Here is a 24,346-nt window from a genome sequence, read left to right on the forward strand (position 1 = left end):
ATGTTAATTTAGTTACCATGGAAACATATTGTGACACTGAAGCACATGGCTGCAGTGGACAGTTCTTCCAGATGTGATGTCCAGAAGTTGAAGAAAAATCGAGGTAATATTGCATGTGTAGAGAATATTTTAATTGTCAGTAATTTCCAAACAGGCAGAAATTTCTTTAATTTGTGTTAGAACTTTTGAAAAAAAAAGTATATTTTATTTATTTAGTGTAAACGATATGCTAGCTGTAATACTAACCAAAGCATTGCTAAGCAGTCTGTCAATTTTCTCCAGAAACTGTAGAGGGTCATCACAGTAATTTCCATCACAAAGTGTGGTGGAAATGACAGAAAGTGGTGGAAATGACACAAATCCATGATCTTATTCGTTTTTACTTTACTTTTTTTTTTACTTTAGTCTTATTTAATCATGTTTAAATTAGTTTAATCTCGAAAATGCTCCAAGGTGTGCACATGTTGAAAACGAAGTAGTAGTTGTCTTTATTTTTAGAAGATGCCACATAAAACAGCACAGAGGTCACAGACATATAGAAGCAAAAGAAAAAATGATCCTATACGATACCAGGAGCATCTGCAAAAAGACAGGGAGCGATACTGGAAGAAATAAGAGAAGGGAGAACGTTTACCCTGGAATCGTGCAAGACGTTCAAGCGCAGAGTGGTGCTTTTGTGAAAACCATGAGTCGCGTTGGCCCCAACCATTTCTTTTAGGGCCAATCAGAGACGACATCATATGGTACAGACCACAGCATGTGCTTAGACTTGTCCCTAAGCCCCATCCAGTGACTAAAAGGCAAATGGAGCTGGATGCCTTGCTCTCTTTCTAAGCCTTAGATACACTTGGAAACTCACTATAAAGTGCATACAAAGCAGGGCATAAAAATCATACATTAAATAAAACGTGTAGCTCTCAATTAACTCTTCCCTCTCTATATGTGCTAGAATTTCTATTTGTAGCATCTAAGTGTAGTCAAGGACAACACATTGTTCTCATGTTGAAAATGTGTTAGTTCCAGTGTTTTGGAATCTTTGTCTTATATTAATGAAATGTTTAACAATGGTTGTTGTTCAAAATGTTTGCACTAAAATAGTTTTCATACGTTTTTTTTTATTTTTTACATTGATGTCATTTCCACCACACCTTGTCATTTCCATCACAACCCATATTTTTGAGGTAAATGAGTATATGATGTATAATTTACATACATTTATTTGTTTTAGATATGGAAATCATATGTTTGTTATCAAAATCTCACAAAAAGTTTGGGTGGAAATATCTTATTTTTCAAGTTAAATAAATGTTTTCAGCTGTCACCAAGGCAAGTTTATACATTCAGGCATCGTATTGAATTATTTATATTAGGAAAACCTTAAAAATCACTTACAATAATATTCAGTACAGGTTCATGTACAAATGTATAAGAAATCTGTAATAAATACATTGTATGATATTTCATTTTCAACTAAAATGGATGTTTAATGACGTGATGGAAATGACATTTGTCTATGGTTGTCTGGGAAAAATTACACAAATATATACATTCCTGAATAGTACGATCGCAGCCATTATCAGATATAGTTTCGAGACAAATCAAAGACAAGTACAATACTGGTGAAATGGTGTTTGAATAAGTTTTAATTTCTGAAAGTTTGCAAGGCCAAAGTGCCCGAAGTTGCAGAATCATCCGCCTATAGAAAGTCAACACCCTATTAAACTTTTTGTTATGTTACAACATGGGATTGAAATAGATTTAATTGTCATTTTTTGTCATTGATCTACACAAAATCCTCCATAATGTCAAAGTGAAAAGAAAATTCTACAAATATGTACAAATTAATACTTTTTTTTTATAACTAAAATGTAGTCACCCGCTTTATTTAAGCAATCCTAAATTAGTTTTGAAGTAAAATTTGTCTTAACAAATCACATAATGGGGCGGTTTTCCAGACAGAGTTTAATTTAAATCTGGACTGACTAGTCTAATTCTATTTACATTAATCCAGATTTTAAAAATGGCTTTCTGAGACGTTGCTTAACTTCAGATTAATTTAGTTCTAGACTAGAGTCCCAGACCAAGACTAGGGAGTTCCAGACCAGATTAACTGGTTAGTAAGGACACAGCAGTTCATCTTTGTGAAGCCTAATTATAATGAACAAAAATATAAATGCAACAATTTAATGGATTTTACTGAGTTACAGTTCATATGAGGAAATCAGTCAACTGAAATAAACTAATTAGGCCAAATTAGGTCAAATCACTGGGATTGCATATATTAATCTGTTGATCACAGATACCTTAAAATGGGCCTCACAATGAGCCTCAGGATCTTGTCATGGTATTTTTGTGCATTCAAATTGCCATCGATAAAATGCAATTGTGTTTGTTGTCTGTAGTTTATACCTGCCCATACCATAATCCCACCGCCACCATGGGGCACTCTGTTCACAACGTTGACATCAGAAAAGCGCTTGTTTACACGATGCCATACACATGGTCTACGGTTGTGAGGTCGGTTGGACGTACTGCCAATTTCTCTAAAACAACGTTGGAGGCGGCTTATGGTAGAGAAATTAACATTCAATTCTCTGGCAACAGCTCTGGTGGACATTCCTGCAGTCAGCATGCCAATTGCACGCTCCCTCAAAACTTGAGACATCTGTGGCATTGTGTTGTGTGACAAAACTGCACATTTTAGAGCGGCCTTTTATTGTCCTGAGCACAAGGTGCACCTGTGTAATGATCATGCTGTTTAATCAGCTTCTTGATATGCCACACCTGTCAGGTGGATGGATTATCTTATCTTGGCATAGGAGAAATTCTCTCTTACAGCGAATTGTAAACAAATTTGTGCAGAAAATATGACAGAAATAAGCTTGTTGTGCGTATGAAACATTTCTGGGATCTTTTATTTTAGCTCATGAAACATGGAACTAACATGTTGTGTTTATATTTTGTTCAGTGGAGATTAATGATGTGCACTTTGTGCTGACCTAAGGATGCTTAAAGAAACAGGGGATGGGACACTAATACATAAGCATTGTGTGGAATTGGAGCAAGTCACCTAAACCAAACAATGGGCAGAGGTAAAAGAAAACCTTCAAAGAATTTCAGTGACTTTGAAAAAACCCTCTTGAAGTAAATTGTGTCAAACCACCCAATTATCGAGAACAAACAGCATGATTCATCAACAGAAACAAGAAAAATACTACCATTTGTAATGAATTCAACTCAAATGAAAACGTAAACAAAAAGACACTACAACAACTTCAGGTAAGATACTGTATTTATTGTTGTCCCACTTTCACAAATCAGAGTCACTTTGAAATGTTTGTTTTCTTCTGTAACACAATACAGTGGGGCCAAAATGTATTTGTGTGACTGTCATGGCTGTTCGAAGGAGCGGACCAAAATGCAGCGTGTTCGTAGTTCCACATATTTATTTTAACGTGAAACTTAATGCAATACACTGAAATACAAAACAACAAACCGTGATGCAGAGAGGACAACACACTACTCAAAAGACAATAACCCACAATGAGAAAAACCCCTACTTAAATATGATCTCTAATCAGAGGCAATGAGTATCAGCTGCCTCCAATTAGAGATCAATCCCAACATAGAAATAGAAAACATAGATAAACCAAAAACACCCCCTGTCATGCCCTGCCCTACTATAGAAAATTACATCTTACTAGGGTCAGGATGTGACAGTCCCCCCCCCCAAAAGGTGCAGACGCCGAATGCAAACAAAAACGGTAGGGTGGGTGACTAATGTCTATGGCAGCGGCTCTGGTTCCGGGCGTAGTACCCCCACCGCCCTGCTGATCCCCCCCGCTTCTGTATGTCCGGAGAAACCAGACCATGGATCATCGCCGGAGGCTTCGGACCACCAACCGCCGCTGGAGGCTCTGGGCTGCGGGCCGCCGCTGGAGACTCTGGGCAGCGGATTGCCGCTGGAGGCTCCGGGCTGAGGAGCGCCGCTGGAGGCTCCGGGCTGAGGAGCGCCGCTGGAGGCTCCGGGCTGAGGAGCGCCGCTGGAGGCTCCGGGCTGAGGAGCGTTGCTGGAGGCTCCGGGCTGAGGAGCGTCTCTGTAGGTTCTGGACTGGGGACCTTCGCTGCAGGCTCCGTGCCATGGGTCATCACTACTGGTTCCGCGTCATGGATAATCACTGGAAGCTTTGTGCCATGGATCATCACTGCAGGCTCCGGGCCATGGGTTATCACTGGAGGCTTCGTGCCATGGATCATCCCTACAAGCTCTGGGCCATGGATCAGCTCCGGGCTATGGTGGCGCACTGGAGGTCTGCTACGTGGGGCTGGCATAGGAGGCGCCAGGCTAGTCACACACACCTTCAGGCTAGTGCGGGGAGCAGGAACAGGGCGTACTGGGCTATGGTGACGCACTGGAGGTCTGCTACGTGGGACTGGTATAGGAGGCGCCAAGCTAGTCACACACACCTTCAGGCTAGTGCGGGGAGCAGGAACAGGGCGTACTGGGCTATGGTGGCGCACTGGAGGTAGAGTGTGCGTAGCAGGCACAGGGTACACTGGGTCTTGGAGGCGCACTGGAGGTCTGAAGCGCACGGCCTGCACAACCCGTCCTGGCTGGATGGTCACTGTAGCCCGGCACGGGCAGAGCGCTGGCACAGGGCGAACTGGGCTGTGCTGGGGAATGAGGGTTGCTGTGCGTAGAGCAGGCGCAGGATAAACTGGGCCGAGGAGACGCACTGGCCGGATGCGCTGAGCAGGCACACTCCTTCCTGGCTGAGTGCCAACTCTAGCATGGCAACGCTGCGGAGCCCGTACCAACCGCATCGGACTGTGCGTGCGGATGGGCGAGAGTGCGCATCACCCCGTAATGCGTCGCTCGACCCTCTGCACGCCTGCTCAGTCGTGCCCTCTCCGCCAGTACCTCCCTCCGGAATCTCGTGTCAAGCTCCGTGCTTGACTCCATTCTTGGCTCCGGTTTGCTCCATGGCTCTCTCCTGTACGCCCGGGAAGTTAAGTCAGGGCTCCCCCCTGACCTAGCCAAACTCCCCGTATGCCCCCCCAAATTATTTTTGGGGGGCTGCCTCTCGTGCTTCCTTCGTTGCCTTGCCTGTTGATCTTGTCGCTGCACTTCCCTCGCTGCTTCCACCTGTTCCCATGGGAGGCAATCCATACCGGCCTGGATTTCTTCCCATGTCCAGGATCCCTTGCCATCCAATATCTGCTCCCATGTCCATTCCTCCTGCTGCTCCTTCTTACGCTGCTTGGCCCTTTCTTGGTGGGTTATTCTGTCACGGCTGTTCGAAGGAACGGACCAAAATGCAGCGTGTTCGTAGTTCCACATATTTATTTAAACGTGAAACTTAATGCAATACACTGAAATACTTGAAAATACAAAACAAACCGTGACGCAGAGAGGACAACACACTACTCAAAAGACAATAACCCACAAACCACAATGAGAAAAACCCCTACTTAAATATGATCTCTAATAAGAGGCAATGAGGATCAGCTGCCTCCAATTAGAGATCAACCTCAAACAATCCCAACATAGAAATAGACAAACTAGAACCTAAACATAGAAATAGAAAACATAGATAAACCAAAAACACCCCCTGTCACGCCCTGCCCTACACTACTATAGAAAATGACATCTTACTAGGGTCAGTACGTGACAGTGACAGAAATGTTACACACACAATATCATACATAATTGCTCATATTATTTCTATTTTGTCTTGTCTTTCTAAGATCCTGTGGAAAAACATAAAAACCTACTTAAAGAAGACAAATGCTGTTGCTCGTAGGGAGCGTTACAAGACTGGTGGCGGACCCCCAGTAAGACCAGAGACAGATGAGCTGGGGGACTTGTTTACCGGGATCATTAATAGCCAGCAACACCTGGAAGGTATCCCCGATGGTGACCATTTGAACATTTCAGATGGGGGACCATTCCAATCCTCATTTGGTAGGACACATTCATTCAACATTTGCCATCTCCAGACTGCAGGGAATATGTAATGTTGTCAGTCATCTCTTGAACTCCCATAATAAAAATGATGTAATGAACTCAACTCTTGAAGAAATAATGTTCTCTAATGCAGCAATTGAAATCATTTTTTAGAGGCTTGGAGGGGATAAGACAGGATGAAGGTCAGCCTGCTACATTTGCAGCAGCCAGGAGGGAAGATTGTGTCACCAACCCAGGCCAGAGGACAAAGACAAAGAGGCTGAGCATGCATGAGAAACTGGCCATGGAATTTCATGAGCGCAGACTAATGCATTTAAAAGAAGGGCACAATATGAAGATACACATCCTTCCTGTTGAGTTGGCTATAAAGGAGGAGGGAAACATGAAGCAGCATCAATACCAATGTTCTTCTCAAACCAGCACAAGTTTGGGGTCCTGATACTTCCATTTGTGAATGAAAAACCTTTTTGTTACATGGCTATTGTTTGCTTTAATCACTTGAGCTATCTTTGTTGTGAGAAGTGCTGCATAGCAAAAGCATTTCAGCAGGCTTGTCAATTTCTGTCATTGTCTGCCCCAACCATGGGAACATCTGGGTCACCCTCGTCTTCAGCGTGAGGATCTGGGCAGCCATGCAGTTTGAGTTAATTGTGAAGCACTGCTGTTGCTATTATGACAATGCAGGATCTTGGTTGAAAGTGCAATGTGTTTCTGAGAGACTGGAAACAACTCCGTACACCAAACATGCACTCCACTGCACTTCTGGTACGGATATGAGTTTGGTTGTACCGTTGTTGCTCAGGTCCTATTGCATGAAGATAGGGGGTGAACAAGAAGTTGGTCTGTGCATACCCACTGTCACCAAGTATGATTCCACTCTGTTGTCCTCCTGCAAGCTGAGCATATGAAGAGGAGTTTTGGAAAATCCTTGAGTCATGAGTTGCACCTTCCCAACGTGCAACAATGTTGGAGAACTGCAAATTGGGAGTGCGTACACTTTGTACATTTATTGAGAACCAGTTTTTATACTCCTCAGCATCTGCTGTAGAGGAACACTTGATGGGAATATGACATCCATCTATACATCCAATGACTCCAGGGAAGTTCCCATAATCGTAGAACTCTATCTTGTAGTTGGCTCGGGCAGCAGCATCAGGGAACTTGATGTAATTGTTTATTCTGCATACAGTTGAGTAACTTACATCACACAAATCTCCTGTTTCACAACAGAAGGTTCCAGATGCCAAAAACCTCAAGGTGATCAGTACTTGCAGGGAAGGAGGGATGGGCCTTCCCCTAAGAGAGTCAGATGAATGCCTTGGCTCAAGCAAACAAATTATGTCAGCTGCATTTTCTTTGTGCATATGGAAACGGTCACAGAAATTGATTTCATCAAAATCAGTGGGTTGTTCCTGTCTATAACGGTCCTTCTGTCTGGTCTTGGTGGTGCTCTTTGATCATCATTGAAACCTGCCTCTGGCCAAGTTTAATTTAAGACTTCACTTAGATCTGGATTAACTCTAATCATCCTTCTGGAAATCAGACTTTTTAAATCTAGATTAGGGCAAGTCTGAGACTATTTTAAACCATGTCTGAGAAATGCCATTTCAGTTAATCCAGTTTAAAAGTGCAATTTAGTCTATATCTTTAAGCATTGTCAAGTTAATAATTATGCTTTGGTTGATGTATACTGTAAACCACCCAGAAACATCAAAGACGCAGTCGTCCTTCTGAACTGAGCTGCAGGACAGGAAGGAAACTGCTTAGGGATGTCACTATGAGGCTATTGGTGATTTTATAACAGCTACAAGGGCTGTGAAGGGAGAAAACTGTGGATGAATCAACAGCATTGTAGTGACTCCACAAGAATGATCTAAATGACAGAGTGAATAGAATAATTAAAATACACAGGATACAAATATTCCAAAACAGGCATCCAATATGTAACAACACACTAAAGTAATAATTTTTGGACTTAAAGCAACGCCTTATGTTTGGGGCAAATCCAACACAACACATCACTGAGTAACTGCCTCCTTATGTTCTTTTTTTATTTATTCTTACCCCTTTTTTCTCCTCAATTTCGTGGTATCCAATTGGTAGTAGTTACAGTCTTGTCTCATCGCTGCAACTCCCGTACAGACTCTGGAGAGTCGAAGGTCGAGAGCCATGCGTCCTCCGAAACACAACCCAACCAACCCAACTGCTTCTTGACACATTGCACATCCAACCCGGAAGCCAGCCGCACCAATGTGTCGGAGGAAACACTGTACACCTGGCGACCTGGTCAGCGTGCACTGCGCCCGGCCCGCCACAGGAGTTGCTAGTGCGCGATGAGACAAGGACATCCCTGCCGGCCAAACCCTCCCTAACCCGGACGATGCTGGGCCAATTGTGCGTCACCCCCATGGACCTCCCGGTCGCGGCCGGCTGTGGCAGAGCCTGGGCTCGAACCCAGAATCTCTGGTGGCACAGCTTTTTTTCTCCCCATGTTAGGGGGGAGAAAAAGGGAGGACCCTGTGCCTCCTTATTTTCAGGCATGGTGGTGACTGCAATATATGTGTGCAAAGCTCTTACTTATCCAATAAGACTCCCAGCTGAAATCACAGCCACATGTGATTCTAACATGTATTTATTCAGGGGGGGCTGAATACTTATCTAATCAAGGTACTGTATATTAGTATTTTATTTTTCATTCATCTTGAGAAAAAAAAAAAAGATTTTTCTTCCACTTTGACATTACGGAGTATTTTGTTGTAGATCGTTGACCAAAACAAATGACCGTTAAATCTATTTGAATCCCACTTTGTAACACAATAAAAAGTGAAGAAATCCAAGGGAGGTGTTGACATTCTATAGGCACTGTGTACGGTTTAACTGGAGGTATAGTACAGAGATATGGTATAGAGAGGTATGGTTCAGAGTTCTGGTTTATTTATGAACAAAGGTAGAGTACACTCTCTGCCAATATGATACAAGGAGAGGCTTTTAGTTTGTTGGAACGTTGTTTACACACTGTAGCTTCTTTTAAGCAGCGTTGTTCTCGTAAGACGCGATCACACACACACACACACACACACACACACACACACACACACACACACACACACACACACACACAGAGACACGCGTACGTTCCCTTACACACACACTCACACAAAGGAGAGCAATCCATCAAGTCACTCATAGCTGTCACTAGTAAAGGGAGACACAGGGCCTTGAGCAAGGATCTTGTAACACAGATTTGATTTACCTCAATTTGCCTCAAAAAGTGTCATGTGAGCTAAAGGAGCATTGATACGCCTCCGCCAACAGGCATCTGTCTTTTTAGCTTAGCTTCAACGTATTCCCAAAGTGTTGCCAACCTAATTCATTTTGGGGCAACATTAGATTGATTATGCAGAATTTGGCAGTTATGACAATGAAACAGTGTAAAGTAAACACAGTGAGGTAGAGAATGTGATGTGTGTGACATGCTTACGGTGCGCCTCCAGTGCTGTGTGTGTGTGTGTGTGTGCGTGCGTGCGTGCGTGCGTGCCGCCTCATGCCTGAGTGTCTGAAACGCCCAACGTAGTGGATTGACTTTGCCTTCAATTGGTCTGTTTTTTTTATTACTATTGTAAGATGTGCAAATAGTGTTCAGAGAGAGAGAGAAAATAAAAGGGTTCTTCCCTTCCTCCTCCCAGCTAGTGGAGACATTGGGAATCCACAGCAGGTGCAATGACAGAGTATGCCTACCTCTAGATGTTGAAAAGAGAGAGAGAGATCTAGTTAATTAATTCATGTCTGGTTGTAGGCATGATTGAGAGACAAAGAGGTCACTTCTGAAAGTAGGCACGAGAGAGAGTACCTTTAGCTGTAGGAAAGAAAGAGATATTACCGCAAAGACGTGTTGGGAAGTGAAGGTAGAAGAGAGAGACGACCTTTAGTTGTAGGAGAGAAAAAGCAAGAGAGCATACCGATGTACATAGGCAGGTGTAAATTATAAATTAAACCGAAGAGGTGTTCCGTCAGAAAGGCCACCTGGCATCCTAATTGTACAATGAAACGCCTTTTTGCACCAATAAGCCGGGCTAATAATTTAGGCACGCTCAGGATCTCCGGTAATGAACCTCAAGGCAGTATTTCACCACTAATGACTGAGACTCTTTATATACACGACTGTGCCACCTTACAGGTGCCCATTTAGGCTTATCCATTTGGTTCTGATGGAAGGAAGGAGTCCATTGTATAAGGCCTAGGCAATATGGCCGCCACTCTTTTGCCAATTATCGTCGAGTTCTCCATGTACCTTTCTGACAGTTCCGAGAAATGATGTTTTGTAATACAGCAATTGGATTAATTTAGTACAGTATCTCACCCTGCCGCCATCTTAACAGTAGTGCTGTCAGCACAGTAGAACAGAAAAAAGCTGGTCGACTTGTTCTTTCTATTCCCCAATCTCTCTCTTTCTTTTTTCTCCGTTTTTTTCTTTCTCGCTTCTTCTCAGAAAAATATGCCCTTGAGATAGTCCAGTGTTAAATTCACAATGTAGTCCTTACACTCTTAGAGTACCAAAAAGGGTACCAAAAGGGTTCTTCAGCTGTCTCTATAGCAGAACCCTTTTTGGTTCTAGGTACAAGCCTTTTTGGTTCCATGTGGAACGCTTTTGGGTTCCATGTAGAGCCCTCTGTGGAAAGGGTTCTGCATGGAACCCAAAAGGGTTCTACTTGGAACCAAAAGAGACCTGTAACCAAAAAGGGTTCTTAAAAGGTTTCTCTATGAGGACAGCCGAAGAACACTTTTAGGTTCTAGATAGCACCTTTTGAGTGTATGCGATTTGAGTAATTTAAATATATAAATATCCACAATTTTTGGGAAATGAAAGAGAGACGAAGAGAGAGGGAGAGAGAGAGGGAAGGAGTAAAGGGTGGTAGAGGAGTGGAGAGGGGTGGAGGGGGTAGGGCATTCACAAGGATTAATTTAGTGCATTCTCTCACCCTGCCACCATCTTAACAGTAGTGCTGTCAGCACAGTAGAACAGAAGAAAGCTGGTCAACCTGTTCTTTCTATTCCCCAATCTCTCTCTCTCTCTCTCTCTTATTTTTCTCAGTTTCTTCATTTCTCCCTCTTTCTCAGAAAAATATGCCCTTGAGATAGTCCAGTGGAAAACTCACATTATAGTCCTTATGTGATCTGAATAATTGTAATATTTTTCGGAAATTATAGAGCAACAAAGAGAGAGAAAGAGATGGATGGAGGGGGTGGGGCACTACCAGGTCTCAACGCAGGGGAATAACAAATACCAATCTAACAGATGAGCAAGCCCAAACCCCGGTACATATTTTGCCCCGACATTGCCTTACCTATCCAAGCATTAAATCCCCTGCCGCCGGTACAGATAGCTACAGACATGAGTTAAGGCTGTGGCGGAGACAGCCTCCTTCAGGAATCACTATCTGCACACATTATAAGAGGCTAACCAGTGTGAGTATTAGTGGAGAAATTGTGTTGGGTTTCAGGTGAAAGCTAACAGACCATCGCTAATAGTAATAACAAGGGTACTTGCATCGTGAGAGAAAGAATATGATTAAATGCCTGTAGTAAGCAGAGTCTTCCATACCTGTTGAAGAATTGAGCTTTGTCTGACGTTTGTTGCCATCTAATGAACATGAAAAAGGACAAAAACGGTGTATTATCTCATTCGAGTTACCAAAAACAGACTAGCCAACCCTAATGAAGTATTTATTTTTGTCTGCTATTCATTTGCTATTATTTATTAAAATGACCAGAATGGTGTAGATGCTAGACTAAAAGTTGCTAAAAAGTAGCTGTCTTTGTGCCTTCTCTCTTGTTATAGGTGGCTAACCTGGCCTGCTCCATCTCCAACAACGAGGAGGGTGTGAAGCTGGTTCGCATGGCTGCCACCCAGATCGACAGCCTCTGCCCACAGGTAAGCAGCACCTCACTGTACTGTATGTCGTTGATCCTGTTCAGTAGAGAGAGAAAAAAAAACATTATGAAACATAGTGAAACAGGGGAGGGTAACTACCTGAACTTTTTTCCTGAACCAATTGTTGTTTTCCATTGCAAAATGTGATTGTGATGCTACGCCCTACTGAACATGACCCTGGTAATAACACCAGCCATTGGAGGCACCCGGTTGAGCTGTTTTACGTTCATTTTAGAGTTTTTTAAACACACTGTGTTATTTGGTTGCCATTCCATTGGAAAGAGAGTGCATTGGGAAGTGCCAATGAATTGAGAATAACTATATATTATTAAATATCTCTCCGAATAACTATACTCTAAAACCAACTTTTTAACAATGATAAAAGAAAACCCACACAGTGCTGGTACATGGTGAGCAAGACAGAGTAGTAAAACTTTAGTACGAATGTGAATCAGTGGAATGTATAAACTTTGCCGGAGGGCAACTTTGTATGGGCACAGGCAGCGTTCTTCATCTTAGTACTGTGTGTGTCTGTGTGGGTAACAAGAAAGAGAAAGGGAACACACAAAGAGAGAGAGAGCGAGAGGGCAGAGAGAGAGAGAGAGAGGGGGGGCAGAGCGAGAGAGGGGGGCAGAGAGTGATTGGGAGGGAGAGGGAAAAAGATAGAGAGGACAGAAAGAGGGAGCGCAGGAAGAGAGGAGTGAGAGAGGGAGCGCAGAGAGAAAGAGAAGGAGAGAGGGAAGGGTATATATAGGAGAAAGATACAAATGTGAGCTCTAGCCTCCCGGGGCAGTCTTTCTCTGGATGTCTGACAGAGAAATAGGTGGGAATCGATAGGTTGTTTCCAAGGGTTGGGGCATTTTCACAGGGGACCCTGTGCTCACTAACAGAAGTGAAGAAAGGAGAGGAAAGAGGGATTAAGGGAAGGGGCAGTTCTTAACATTCAAGGTGCAAGACTCTCGAAGACTCACACTGGGCCCACAATACACCCGCCGAGACCCACTTTTGAATAAACTGACCTCCACTGAGTCAAGGCTAGTATTAGAAAACTTTGGAAGGGGATTGCAAGTTTTAAGTTCCCAGCTGTCGCTTTTGCTTGGCAACGGCTTAACATAGAAAAAGCGCTAAGCAATAGAGGGAAGAGGGATAAGTGACACAAAGAAAGAAAAAAGAAAGGTGGGGGAAAAATAGATGGCTGTTTTGACATTTTGAAAAAGCCCTGTCGAAGGCCAAGAGGCCGACACGTGAGCTTGAATAACAAAAGTGATACTAGCAAGACCAGTTGGCGAGTTTGTCTTTTCTTTTAAGTAATCACATTATTCCCACGCGCATACAATAAGATGACTCAGATGTGTGTGTGTGTGCTTTTTTGGAATGTTGTGTTTTGACAGGAGGTCGGTTTGACAGCAACTCCTTGTGTTGGGCCAGGTGCCTGCAGGCTGACTCCGGTCGCCAGTTGAACGGTGTTTCCTCCGACACATTAGTGCGGCTGGCTTCCAGGTTAAGCGGGCGGGTGTTAAGGAGCGCGGTTAGGCGGGTTGTGTTTCGGAGGATGCATGACTTCCCCTTCGCCTCTCCCGAGCCCTTTGGTGAATTGCAGCCATGAGACAAGATTGAAATCGGGGAGGAAAAGGGGTGTAAAACTGTGGTTGTGGTTAAGATGATTGCACTGTGAGTTGCTCTGGATAAGAGCATCTGCTAAATTACTGAAATGTACAAAATAAAAAGATATTATCTTGATTGTTTAAGTCATGCAGGCCTGCAGTAGTAATGGCACCCTGCCTATTGCTTTACCATTCGTTGTTGAATAAATATGAATATATTAACTGGATATTATCCATGTAATGGACACGTGCAGGACTGAAACATTGTCTATCTGTTAGATCATTAGTTCTCATTCCTTCTCCTATGAAGACATACAGTTTTCCAAACGATCCTGCTGTTCGATCTGCTGGAAATGTACCCAGAGAACCCCCTCCCTAAAGGGATAGTTCACCCAACACAAAATGACATACCCAAAACCAAAGCATGGATTGCTGTCTTACCTTGTCTGTAGACTATAGACTGCACAACGGCTAATGACATTAATGTCATTTTCAATTTGGGTGAACTATCCCTTTAATGTTCTTAAGGAAACTGACTGCAGAAAGGGATCTAGACTGTGCTATAGCCTACTGTACCGCTGATGCGGTCCATTTCACACCCTCTACTCTATCTAGCGGGTGTACCAATGCTCATGCAAGGCTTCTTACTTATTTAATTAGTCTAATGTATATAGCAAAGAAGTTCATAATTGAAGTACAGTCGTGGTCATGGCTAGTCATGCAGAGTTTCCTTAGAAGCCACGTTAGTCTTTTAGTCTAGGTTAGGGGTTTGAAGTCAGAAGTCTTGGAAAGCCACCCGGTTATATTCCAGCCCAGCAACAACATAAGATAACACATGATTCCACTTAACATGGTCTTCAGTCTGGAAAGGAGAACGATTATATGATTATCTTCATTAGGTGTGTTAGTGCTGGGCTAGAATAAAACCCTGCACGGCCTGTATTGTAAGCACCCCAGGACTGGATTTGGAGATCCCCTTGACTTAGGTGGTCCTACACACACACACACACACACACACACACACACCTTTTCTCTCAACCTTCACTCTCTACCCCCCAGGTGATCAACGCGGCCCTCACCCTGGCTGCTCGGCCCCAGAGCAAGGTTGCCCAGGACAACATGGATGTGTTTAAGGACCAATGGGAGAAGCAGGTGCGCATCCTCACCGAGGCCGTCGATGATATCACTTCTGTGGATGACTTCCTGTCCGTGTCAGGTATGGAATCGGGAAAGATTAGAAAATATTGACAATGTTGTACACTGTTAAAATGAAGTGCCTTTTAACACTAATAGTAGTTGCAACTGAGCTCCCACCAACAAGAAAAGGCTGGTGGGAGGAGCTATAGGAAGACAGGCAGATTGTAATGGCTGGAATGGAATAAATGGAACGGTATCAAACGTATGGAAACCACATGTTTGACTGTTCCAATAATTCCAGTCCAGCCAAAACAATTAGCCGTCCTCCTATAGCTTCTCCCACCAGCCTCCACTGCCACCAACATATCGTCTCTCGGATTATAACTGTTTATTGTATAACAGTTCTTGACACCTGGGGACGTATGTATCAAATGTCTCAGAGTAGGAGTGCTGATTAAGAATCAGTTTTACATTTTCCGTTTAAAATGAAAAAGATTACTTGGACAGGGGGGCCTGATCCTGGGTCAGCACTCCTCCTCTGAGATGCTGGATATATACAGCCCGATATAAAGTAGACTCAGTGTGTTTGTACAGTGTATAGGTAAGTAAGGTGTTTTTCCACTGAAAGACGCATTTATCCGACATCATTTCTGCTTCCATTTAGAGAAAGAAGAAAGCTTTCTTGTAGATACTATATGGCTTCTAATGATGATGACTGTGATATAATTTAATACAGATGACCATGATAATTAAGTGATTTAGTCATTAGGAGTTACAACGGTTGAACAGAATATTCTCTCCTTTTACGGGTTTTAAGCTTTGTAGGCCATAATGGGTAAGTGGCTATTGACGCAGTTCTAGGACAAAAACATGCTTTCTCGAGTAAGTCAATGGTTGTTTAGGGCTCATCCCAAATGGCACCGGTAAAAAGTAGTACACTATAAATGTATATATATATAGAGAGAGAGAGAGAGAGAGAGAGAGAGAGAGAGAGAGAGAGAGAGAGAGAGAGAGAGAGAGAGAGCACATACACACATGGGCATACACGTTCACACACAGTACAGGTCACCGTTATGGGAGCATTGTTTCCTAAACTCGGTCCACGGGACCCCAAGGGGTGCAGTTTTTGGTTTTTGCCCTAATACTCAACTAATAATCCAGCTTTGATTATTTGAATCAACTGTGTAGTGTTAGGGCAACAAACTAAACATGCACCACTTGGGGTTCCGAGGACCAAGTTTGGGAAACTCTGTGGTAGAATCTTTTGAAAGACTAGCACCTCATTCTACAACTGACATTAATGTAGTCCACAAGGACTCTTGTCAATGAAAGGGTTAGAATGATTGTGCAATGAGCTTTAGGAATATCTGGGCTTTCTCTTTTTTATCAAACAGCAGTTGTCCCTCAAGTTACTAAGCTATGCCATGAAGCAGGTTTGTGCCTAATGAACACCATGCCTCCCTTTATCTCTACCTCACAGAAAACCACATTCTGGAGGACGTGAACAAGTGCGTGATCGCCCTGCAGGAGGGTGACGTGGACACCCTGGACCGCACGGCGGGCGCCATCAGGGGCCGGGCGGCCCGCGTCGTTCACATCATCAACGCGGAGATGGAGAACTACGAGCCAGGCGTTTACACCGAGCGCGTTCTGGAGTCTATCAAGCTGCTGTCTGAGACCGGTGAGTTGGTCGTAATGTACGCACACACACACACACACACACACCAGTGGTGGCTTCTCAGAGGAGGAAGGGGAGGACCATCCTCCTCAGTGAATTTCATCTAAATTGTAAAACATTGAAGAAGTTATCATTTTTAGATAGAACTGTAGTTAATATATTCACGTCCACAAATAATTGATTAAAACACACTGTTTCGCAATGAAGGTCAACAGTAGCCTCAACAGCACTCTGTAGGGTAGCACCATGGTGTAGCCGGAGGACAGCTACAGTAGCTTCTGTCCTCTTCTTGGTACAACGACTTCAATACAAAACCTAAGAGGCTCTTGGTTCGCACCCCCTTCCATAGACTTACACAGTAATTACCGGAGGACGTCCTCCAACCTATCAGAACTCTTGCGGCCTGAACTGACATGTTGTCCACCCAATCAAAGGATCAGAGAATAAATCTAGTACAGAAAGCATAAGCTACAGATAGCTAGCACTGCAGTGTATAAAATGTGGTGAGTAGTTGACTCAAAGAGAGAGAAAGACAATAGTTGAACAGTTTTCAACAAATTCATTTCTTCAAAAATGAAGGAGAAGAGAGAGAGAAAGAGAGATTTCGTCATTTCTTTTTCACTTTCAGTTTCACTTACGTAGCTAGCAAATGCAGCTAGCTAGTTTAGTCACTCAACACCCGGCTCAAACAGAGGGATGCTATGTTAGCTAGCTGGCTATGACTATCCAACACAGCACTGGAACTCTTCCAAGTCCAGGTAAGCTTTGGTTTTATGAATTTATTACCACCGGGGCTCGCCAGGTATAATTGCTTACTGAGTATACACTGTAACGTTACTGCATGATTGTAGCAGGTTTACTAACACATTAGTTCTATTAGCTATGTTGACTAAGACGTTACTTTAGCTAATATGGGGACAATGATGTAGGCTGTGTGTTGCGGTTTGGCTTGGAAAGGTTTTTTCGCCTGGTCACATACAGCTTATGTGTTGTTCATTGAAGTCCACAAACGAAGGGAAAAGGTGAGAGGAGGAGAGTGCATAGAGGTGAGAAGGAATACAACTTGGCTGCTATGAAAGTGAACTGTGTTTATGCGTGATCAGGGGTGTATTCATTCTGCTGATTCTGTTGAAAAACTTTTCTGAAACGGAAGCAAATGAAACGGGAATAAAAATACCAGAATTAGTCCAATAGAAACTCTCGTTTGCAACTATTGGAATAATCATTACACCCTAGATAAGCTAGATGCAGCCAAGAGTTTGCAAGGCAGTATTGAACGTGTCACTGTCTGTCCATGTGTAGTTGCCTAAACCTATCAATGTTAGATTGAACTGGGTGAATGGAATATGAATGACAGTCATCCAACATACTGAAATAGAAATAATGCCATGCTCATGAAAAAAAAAGAAGAGTAGGGCTGTCCCCGACTAAAACAAATCTTGGTCAACGGAGAGTCGTCTGTTCTTTCGACCAATCGATTGGTCGACATTTTTAAAGTGTAGTTTTCCATATATAGACACACCCTATGTTTGAATAAAATCAACTGTAGGTAGGCTACTGAGCTTGTCTGTTGTTTTAAGCGCTGCAATAAAAAATTAAGACACATAAATTACTAAAGAGGGAGCCAGAGTTCAATATAGCCTAACCAGAAGAAAAATAAACGTTCCCGACCCTCCTCCTGCCGCTGCCCGCTGCTGATGGTCTTTGCAGATTCTGGCTTTAAGCGGTAATAGGCTACACCAACGGTCTGCCTACCTGTAGTTGATTTTATTCAAACATAGGGTCTGTCTATATATGGAAAAATACAGTTATCATTCCATTTCTACTGATCTGAGTGCCATTTACAATTTTCATATGCACATTTTCGTGTAACAGTTTCATGTAATTTATAATTAAGTCTTCATATCTCAAAATCATTGTCATGTTGTTAATCAAAATTCTATCTAAATGAAAATTATGCAAATCTAGAAGTAACATCAATTGTCATTGCTAATATGTAAAAATAGCCTACATAAAGCCAACAAATAAAAACATTGCAGCCTGCAGGTAGAAAATATCCTGAGAAACATAAATATATTTTAAGTCACATTGGCTATGCATGGCCTGTCTGCAAGGAACTTGAAACATTGTATCAACTATTAACTCAGTACGGGCCAAAGCTGGATGCCAGCAAACTTGCAACATTCTCTAAAATATTCTGGGCCCCCAGAGTTTCCAGCACCAGTGAGCTCCGGAGAGACAGACACAGCTGTGAGCTATTTGCGCAAGTAATCAGGTATGCCTTTTTTTATGATGTTTCCACCGGATCAGAGCGTGAACTTTTTTCCCCCCCTTTGATGCTGAGTTGTTATCAAAAGGGAGAGAGCTGGAAATATTTTTCAAATAGGCTACGTTGAGGAACTATTGTCATTCTCAATGGATGTAAAAAAAATTGACTTTGTTTACTTGTTGTTTGAGGCAAAGAGAAAATGACTTTGAGAAGCTCCATGGTGATGGTGAGTTAAGACGATCAGAAATGGTGCCAGATCCTCAAATGGGCACCTTTATGAGCCTACATTTGCTTGCAGGCCAGGTAGCCTACAGGCCTACTTCTATGCGTAACCAGGTGTGTGTCCTTACTCAAGATTGACAGGAGCGCTCCAAACAAAATGGAATGAAATAAATCAAAACTTGTATAGTCCAGGTTATACGCTCTGCAAACAACGTGTCCACTCCTACAATGACAAGGGTAAGAATGTAATAATGATAGATTGAATGCATTAACAGAAATGATCGGAAAACATTGGAGATTAGAAATGATGGTAGTTAACGGTAAATGTACTACTGGTGATACTGGTGTGCCATGCCCGCGAACTCCGCAATGGATTAGTCCACTGAGACAGGCGTGAATCAGACAGGCGTCGCATGTGGCCTAAATGTTTTAAAATATATTTGCCACTGCTCAACAAAAAAAATCTCAGTCGACCAACAGCCTATCGACCAAACAATTGTCCAGTCGACTAAATGGGGTCAGCGCTTTTGAAGAGGAATGAAAAAGGTACTAGTGGACACCATAGAAACATGGGATATGACTAAGCCAGCCAATCAAACTGTTTTAATACAGTTTTTCATACACAGCAGGACTGATACTGGCCTACACTCACAGCTATAAATGTTTTGAGTCTAGTTGATTGGATTTGATGCCACGTAAAATATGTGAACATACAGTATGTATCCTATATTCTCTTTTCTTTATGTATTTTCCCTCATATGTACATTCTGCTCTGTACAAAGCTGTCATCGAGGCAGAGGGTGGCTACTTTGAACAATCTTCAATATAAAATATATTTTGATTTGTTTAACACTTTTTTTGGTTACTACAGTACATGATTCTAAATGTGTTATTTCATAGTTTTGATGTTATCACTATTATTCAACAATGTAGAAAATAGTAAAAATTAAGAAAAACCCTTCAATGAGTAGGTGTGTCCAAACGTTTGACCGGTACTGTACATTCTGCTGAAATGTAGGGAGGGGAGGAAGAGAAGGAGAAAGGGAGAGGATGGAGAGAGGGGAGAGGGGAGAGGAGGATGAAGAGAGGGGAGAGGTGGATGGGGAGAGGGAGAGGAGAGAGAGAAGAGAATGGGGAGAGGATGATGAAGAGAGGGGAGAGGAGGATGAAGAGAGGGGAGAGGTGGATGGGGAGAGGGAGAGGAGAGAGAGAAGAGAATGGGGGAGAGGACGATGAAGAGAGGGGAGAGGAGGATGGGGAGAGGGAGAGGAGAGAGAGAGAAGAGAATGGGGGGGAGGACGATGAAGAGAGGGGAGAGGAGGATGGAGAGAAGGATAGAGAGAGGGGGATAGATACAGTTCACCGGGGATCAATAGAGGTGCTTTATGGTGCAGATCAGATGTGCATGGCGGCTTTTAACAAACACCACCGCCACTAAAACACAAGGAGGGGAGGAACAAGCAACAAAACAGCTCTCCATCAAAGAGAAATATAGTTAGGACGAATGAGACCCCGGTCAGAGCCAGTCCCCCCCCCCCGCCTTCTACATTTCAATTAGCAGCATCAATCGAGCATGTAACCGCAACCAAACCCCATGAAGGTTAATGTGCGACACGTCTCCTCCTTTGACTGAGCGGGCGTTAGCTAGCTAACGGGTTTGAACAGTTCAAAACTCGACATTACCATGTTTTTTCCCTTGCTCTTTTTTTCTCTTCCTTAAAAAAAAGGAGCGAGGCAGGCAGTTTATATTCATTTCACTGAGGGCAGGAGGGGGACAGGGAAAGAGTGGCTCCGACACGAGTGTGGTTTGACTCTCATTAACCTGTAATAACCTCTGATAAGGGGAGAACACATCCTTATGAATTCATATCATTATTCATCCACTGTCTTTTTTTAGGCAGCCCCCAAAGTGACTTTGTGGGGCATGGTGGTACAGTATAGTATCTCCCAGACAGGTACGAATCCTGTTGGCCGGAGATGTGACCATGTACTCTTCACTGTACTGAACTTTACTGTACTACTTTACTTACTGTACTGTACTACTTTACTTACTTACTGTACTACTTTACTCACTGTACTATACTACGTTACTTACTGTACTGTACTGCACTGTACTACTTTACTTACTGTGCTGTACTGTTCTACTTTACTTACTGTACTGTACTACTTTACGTACTGCACTGTAATACTTTACTTACTGTACTGTCCTACATTACTTACTGTAATGTACTGTACTGTACTACTTTACTTACTTACTGTATTACATTACTTAGTGTATTGTACTACTTTACTTACTGTACTACTGTACTTACTGCACTGTACTACTTTACTTACTGTACTTTACTACTTTACTTACTTACTGTACTGTATTTCTTTACTTACTATACTGTACTACTTTACTTACTGTACTGTACTACTTTACTTAATGTACTGTACTACTTTACTTGAAGGCAAAGTCTTGATAACCATGATTCATATATTTTTGCAATGTGATGCTTATAACCTGATACAAGGCTCTACTGTGCAGTACTGTAATGTACTGTGCAGTTCTGTGATGTAGTGTCGATGGATTCAACTTGGACGATTCATCTGAATCTAGTCAACACCATGGAGTTAACTGAGAATTTGTTGAAATTATTAGAATAAACCCTAATTGAAAATGATGGGTGGTTTTCTCCTAATTCACAAACTCAGTTTCCAGTTGAACTGATTTGACATAGAACTGACACCAACCAACCCTGGCCTAGTGAATATACCACCTATCAACAGTGCCATAGTCACTAAAGTAGGCCCAAGGGACTGGTTTCCCATACACAGATTAAGCCTAGTCCTGGATTAAATAGTACTTTCAATTGTGACTCTCCATAGACCATGATTTCTATTCCAGGACTAGGCTTAATCTTTGTCCAGGAAGCCAGGCTATAGATTCCTCTGTTCTGTGTATGTCAGCAACAGGGCTAGCCTAGCACAGCACAGCTGGCCCCGATGGCACCGTGCGCGACTTGTTTAACGCTTGTTTATGACTTATCGCCTCGGCGGCGAGAGGCACTCGAGTAACGCTGATTGTCTCTTTCATTATCCCGGCAGAGGGGAAATAACCAGAGCAACAATGGATTTTCCACCCTGGTAAATGACTTGTAATGAGAAAGATGGAGGAGAGGAACGATGGAGGGATGGGGCTGCCAGGGTGAGGATGGATGAATGGGGTCAGGTTTGATACATATCTAGGGGTGGACTATCCCTGTGCTACCACACTGATCTCGTGAGCTTGCATAAATAGTGAAACATGTTTATGTAACCTCGCAAGATCAGTGTGCTAGTACGAGGCTAGGGTTGGACCACAGATAATACCTTCCGCCTACATCTATTTGTTTACTCTTATTTGTAGCCTTTTCTTCATTTTTTTACTTTCAAGGCTAAGAATAAATCAATGTTGACCTGCTATCCTTAAAAGTGCATAAGTGTAAAGCATGCTAATTGGACAGTTGCTACTCTGCAGTGTATCATGATTTAACCTCTCCTGGGTAGGGGGCAGTATTTTCATGTCCGGATGAAAAGTGTGCCCAAAGTAAACTGCCTGTTACTCAGGCCCAGAAGCTAGGATATGCATATGCATGGTAGATTTGGATGGAAACACTCTAAAGTTTCTAAAACGGTTAAAATGATGTTTGTGAGTATAACAGAACTGATATGGCAGGTGAAACCCAGAGGACAAATCATCCCAAAAATATACATTTTCAGCCTACCACTGATTTCAATGGCTGTCACTTTTATTATAAGGCGAAATCCTCCCAGATTGCAGTTCCTAGGGCTTCCACTAGATGTCAACAGTCTTTAGAAAGAGTTTCAGGCTGGTTTTTGGAAAAATGAGCTGGAAGTTGTAGTTTTTCTAGGTGGCTCCCATTTTGGCTGTAGTGTTTCCAAGCGCGTGGAAGAGAGCGCGTTCTTTGGTATTTTTCTCCGGGAAAGACAATAACAATTCTCTGGCTTAAATTGTATCATTTATTTACTTATTAGGGTACCTAAGGTTTGATTATAAACATTGTTTGACTTGTTTGGAAACGTTTATTAGTAACGTTTGGGATTCATTTTGTATGCATTTTGATGGAGGGAAACTGGGTGGATTATTGACTGAAGCGCGCCAGCTAAACTGAGTTTTTATGGATATAAAGAAGGACATTATCGAACAAAAGGACCATTTGTGATGTATCTTGGACCTTTTGGAGTGCCAACAGAAGAAGATCATCAAAGGTAAGGCATTTATTATATCGCTATTTCTGACTTTCGTGGCGCACGTGCTTGGTAGAAATATGTTTTTCATGCATTTGTATGTGGGGCGCTGTCCTCAGATAATTGCATGGTGTGCTTTCGCCGTAAAGCCTTTTTGAAATCTGACACACCGGCTGGATTAACAAAAGGTTAAGCTTTATTTTGATGTATTACACTTGTGATTTTATGAAAGTTAAATATTTATATTTCTGTAGTTTGAATTTCGCGCTCTGCAATTTCACCGGATGTTGGCCAGGTGGGACGCTACTGTCCCACCTGCCCATAAGAAGTGAATCAATCTGGGCTTAGCACGCTGAATCAAACTATTTGTGTTCATTTCCTGATTTCAAAGGATCTCACTCCCTGTCTAAAAACATACAAGGAAATAGAACCCGCCACATATGGAGTTGTCAAGCTTTGGGCCACTAACCGAAAGTCACAAGATCCCCCCCGAGCCGGCAAGGCGAAGAAATATGCCGTTCTGCCCTTGAGCAAGGCAGTTAACCCCCAACAACAACTGCTCTCTGGGGTGCTGATTAAGGCAGCCCCCTGCACCTCTATGATTCAGAGGGGTTGGGTTAAATGCTGAAGACATATTTCGGTTGAATGCATTCAGTTGTGCAACTGACTAGGTATCCCCTTTCCCCTGTTCCACTGCAACACCAGGAATGCATCCCAAATAGTAACATATTCCTATGAAGTGCATTACTTTTGACAAAAGCAGTTCGTTATGAAGTGAATAGGGACGTAAAGCCATTTGGGACGCAAGCCTGCTGTCATTCGAAGGCCCTGTCCACCTGACTGTACACGCCCACTGCAGTGTGTGACTTCATCATGGAGGGAGCACACAGACACAGCAACAGACTAATCTCCCCTTTAGGTGCCACTGTGGCATGTTTTGGCCTGGGGCCTGCTCTGTCAGAGGCTAAATTGGTGCCTCCTGAAAGCTGGCGGAGAGATAGTGAGACGTGGAGGTGGAAGGGGGGGGGCAAAACAGAGGGTGGAGTCAGTGGCAGAGGTGTGAACAGGTGGCGTCCTGGACTGATATTGCCTGTGTAAACTGCAGCCAGGACTCTGGGGTGTACTGTAGGACTGCCATTTAGTTAGAGTGTCCATCAGAGAGGCATGCGCAAGTGTGTGTGTGTGTTTATGTGAGTGAGTTTGTGTGTGTGTGTGTGTGTGTGTGTGTGTGTGTGTGTGTGTTTATGTGAGTGAGTGTGTGTGTGTGTGTGTGTGTGTGTGTGTGTGTGTGTGTGTGTGTGTGTGT

General features: G+C 43.0%; 1 protein-coding gene across 2 annotated transcripts in view; it reads left to right on the forward strand.

Annotated features, from left to right (window-relative positions):
- The window catches only part of LOC106602757 (catenin alpha-2), a 670,306-nt gene that overhangs the window by 597,506 nt on the left and 48,454 nt on the right, over positions 1-24,346 (forward strand). Inside the window, exons 1-4 of one of the 2 annotated variants that reach the window (XM_045716772.1) lie at positions 81-103; positions 11,808-11,900; positions 14,564-14,720; positions 16,122-16,322. In XM_045716772.1, coding sequence (XP_045572728.1) covers positions 11,865-11,900; positions 14,564-14,720; positions 16,122-16,322 — 394 coding nt within the window. In that variant the 5' untranslated portion in view covers positions 81-103; positions 11,808-11,864. Of the gene's footprint in view, positions 1-80; positions 104-11,807; positions 11,901-14,563; positions 14,721-16,121; positions 16,323-24,346 lie in introns of those variants that run through there. The other variant, XM_014195596.2, reaches the window with a different exon arrangement.

The sequence above is a fragment of the Salmo salar genome, chromosome ssa04, assembly GCF_905237065.1.
Source record: "Salmo salar chromosome ssa04, Ssal_v3.1, whole genome shotgun sequence".
NCBI lineage: Eukaryota > Metazoa > Chordata > Actinopteri > Salmoniformes > Salmonidae > Salmo > Salmo salar.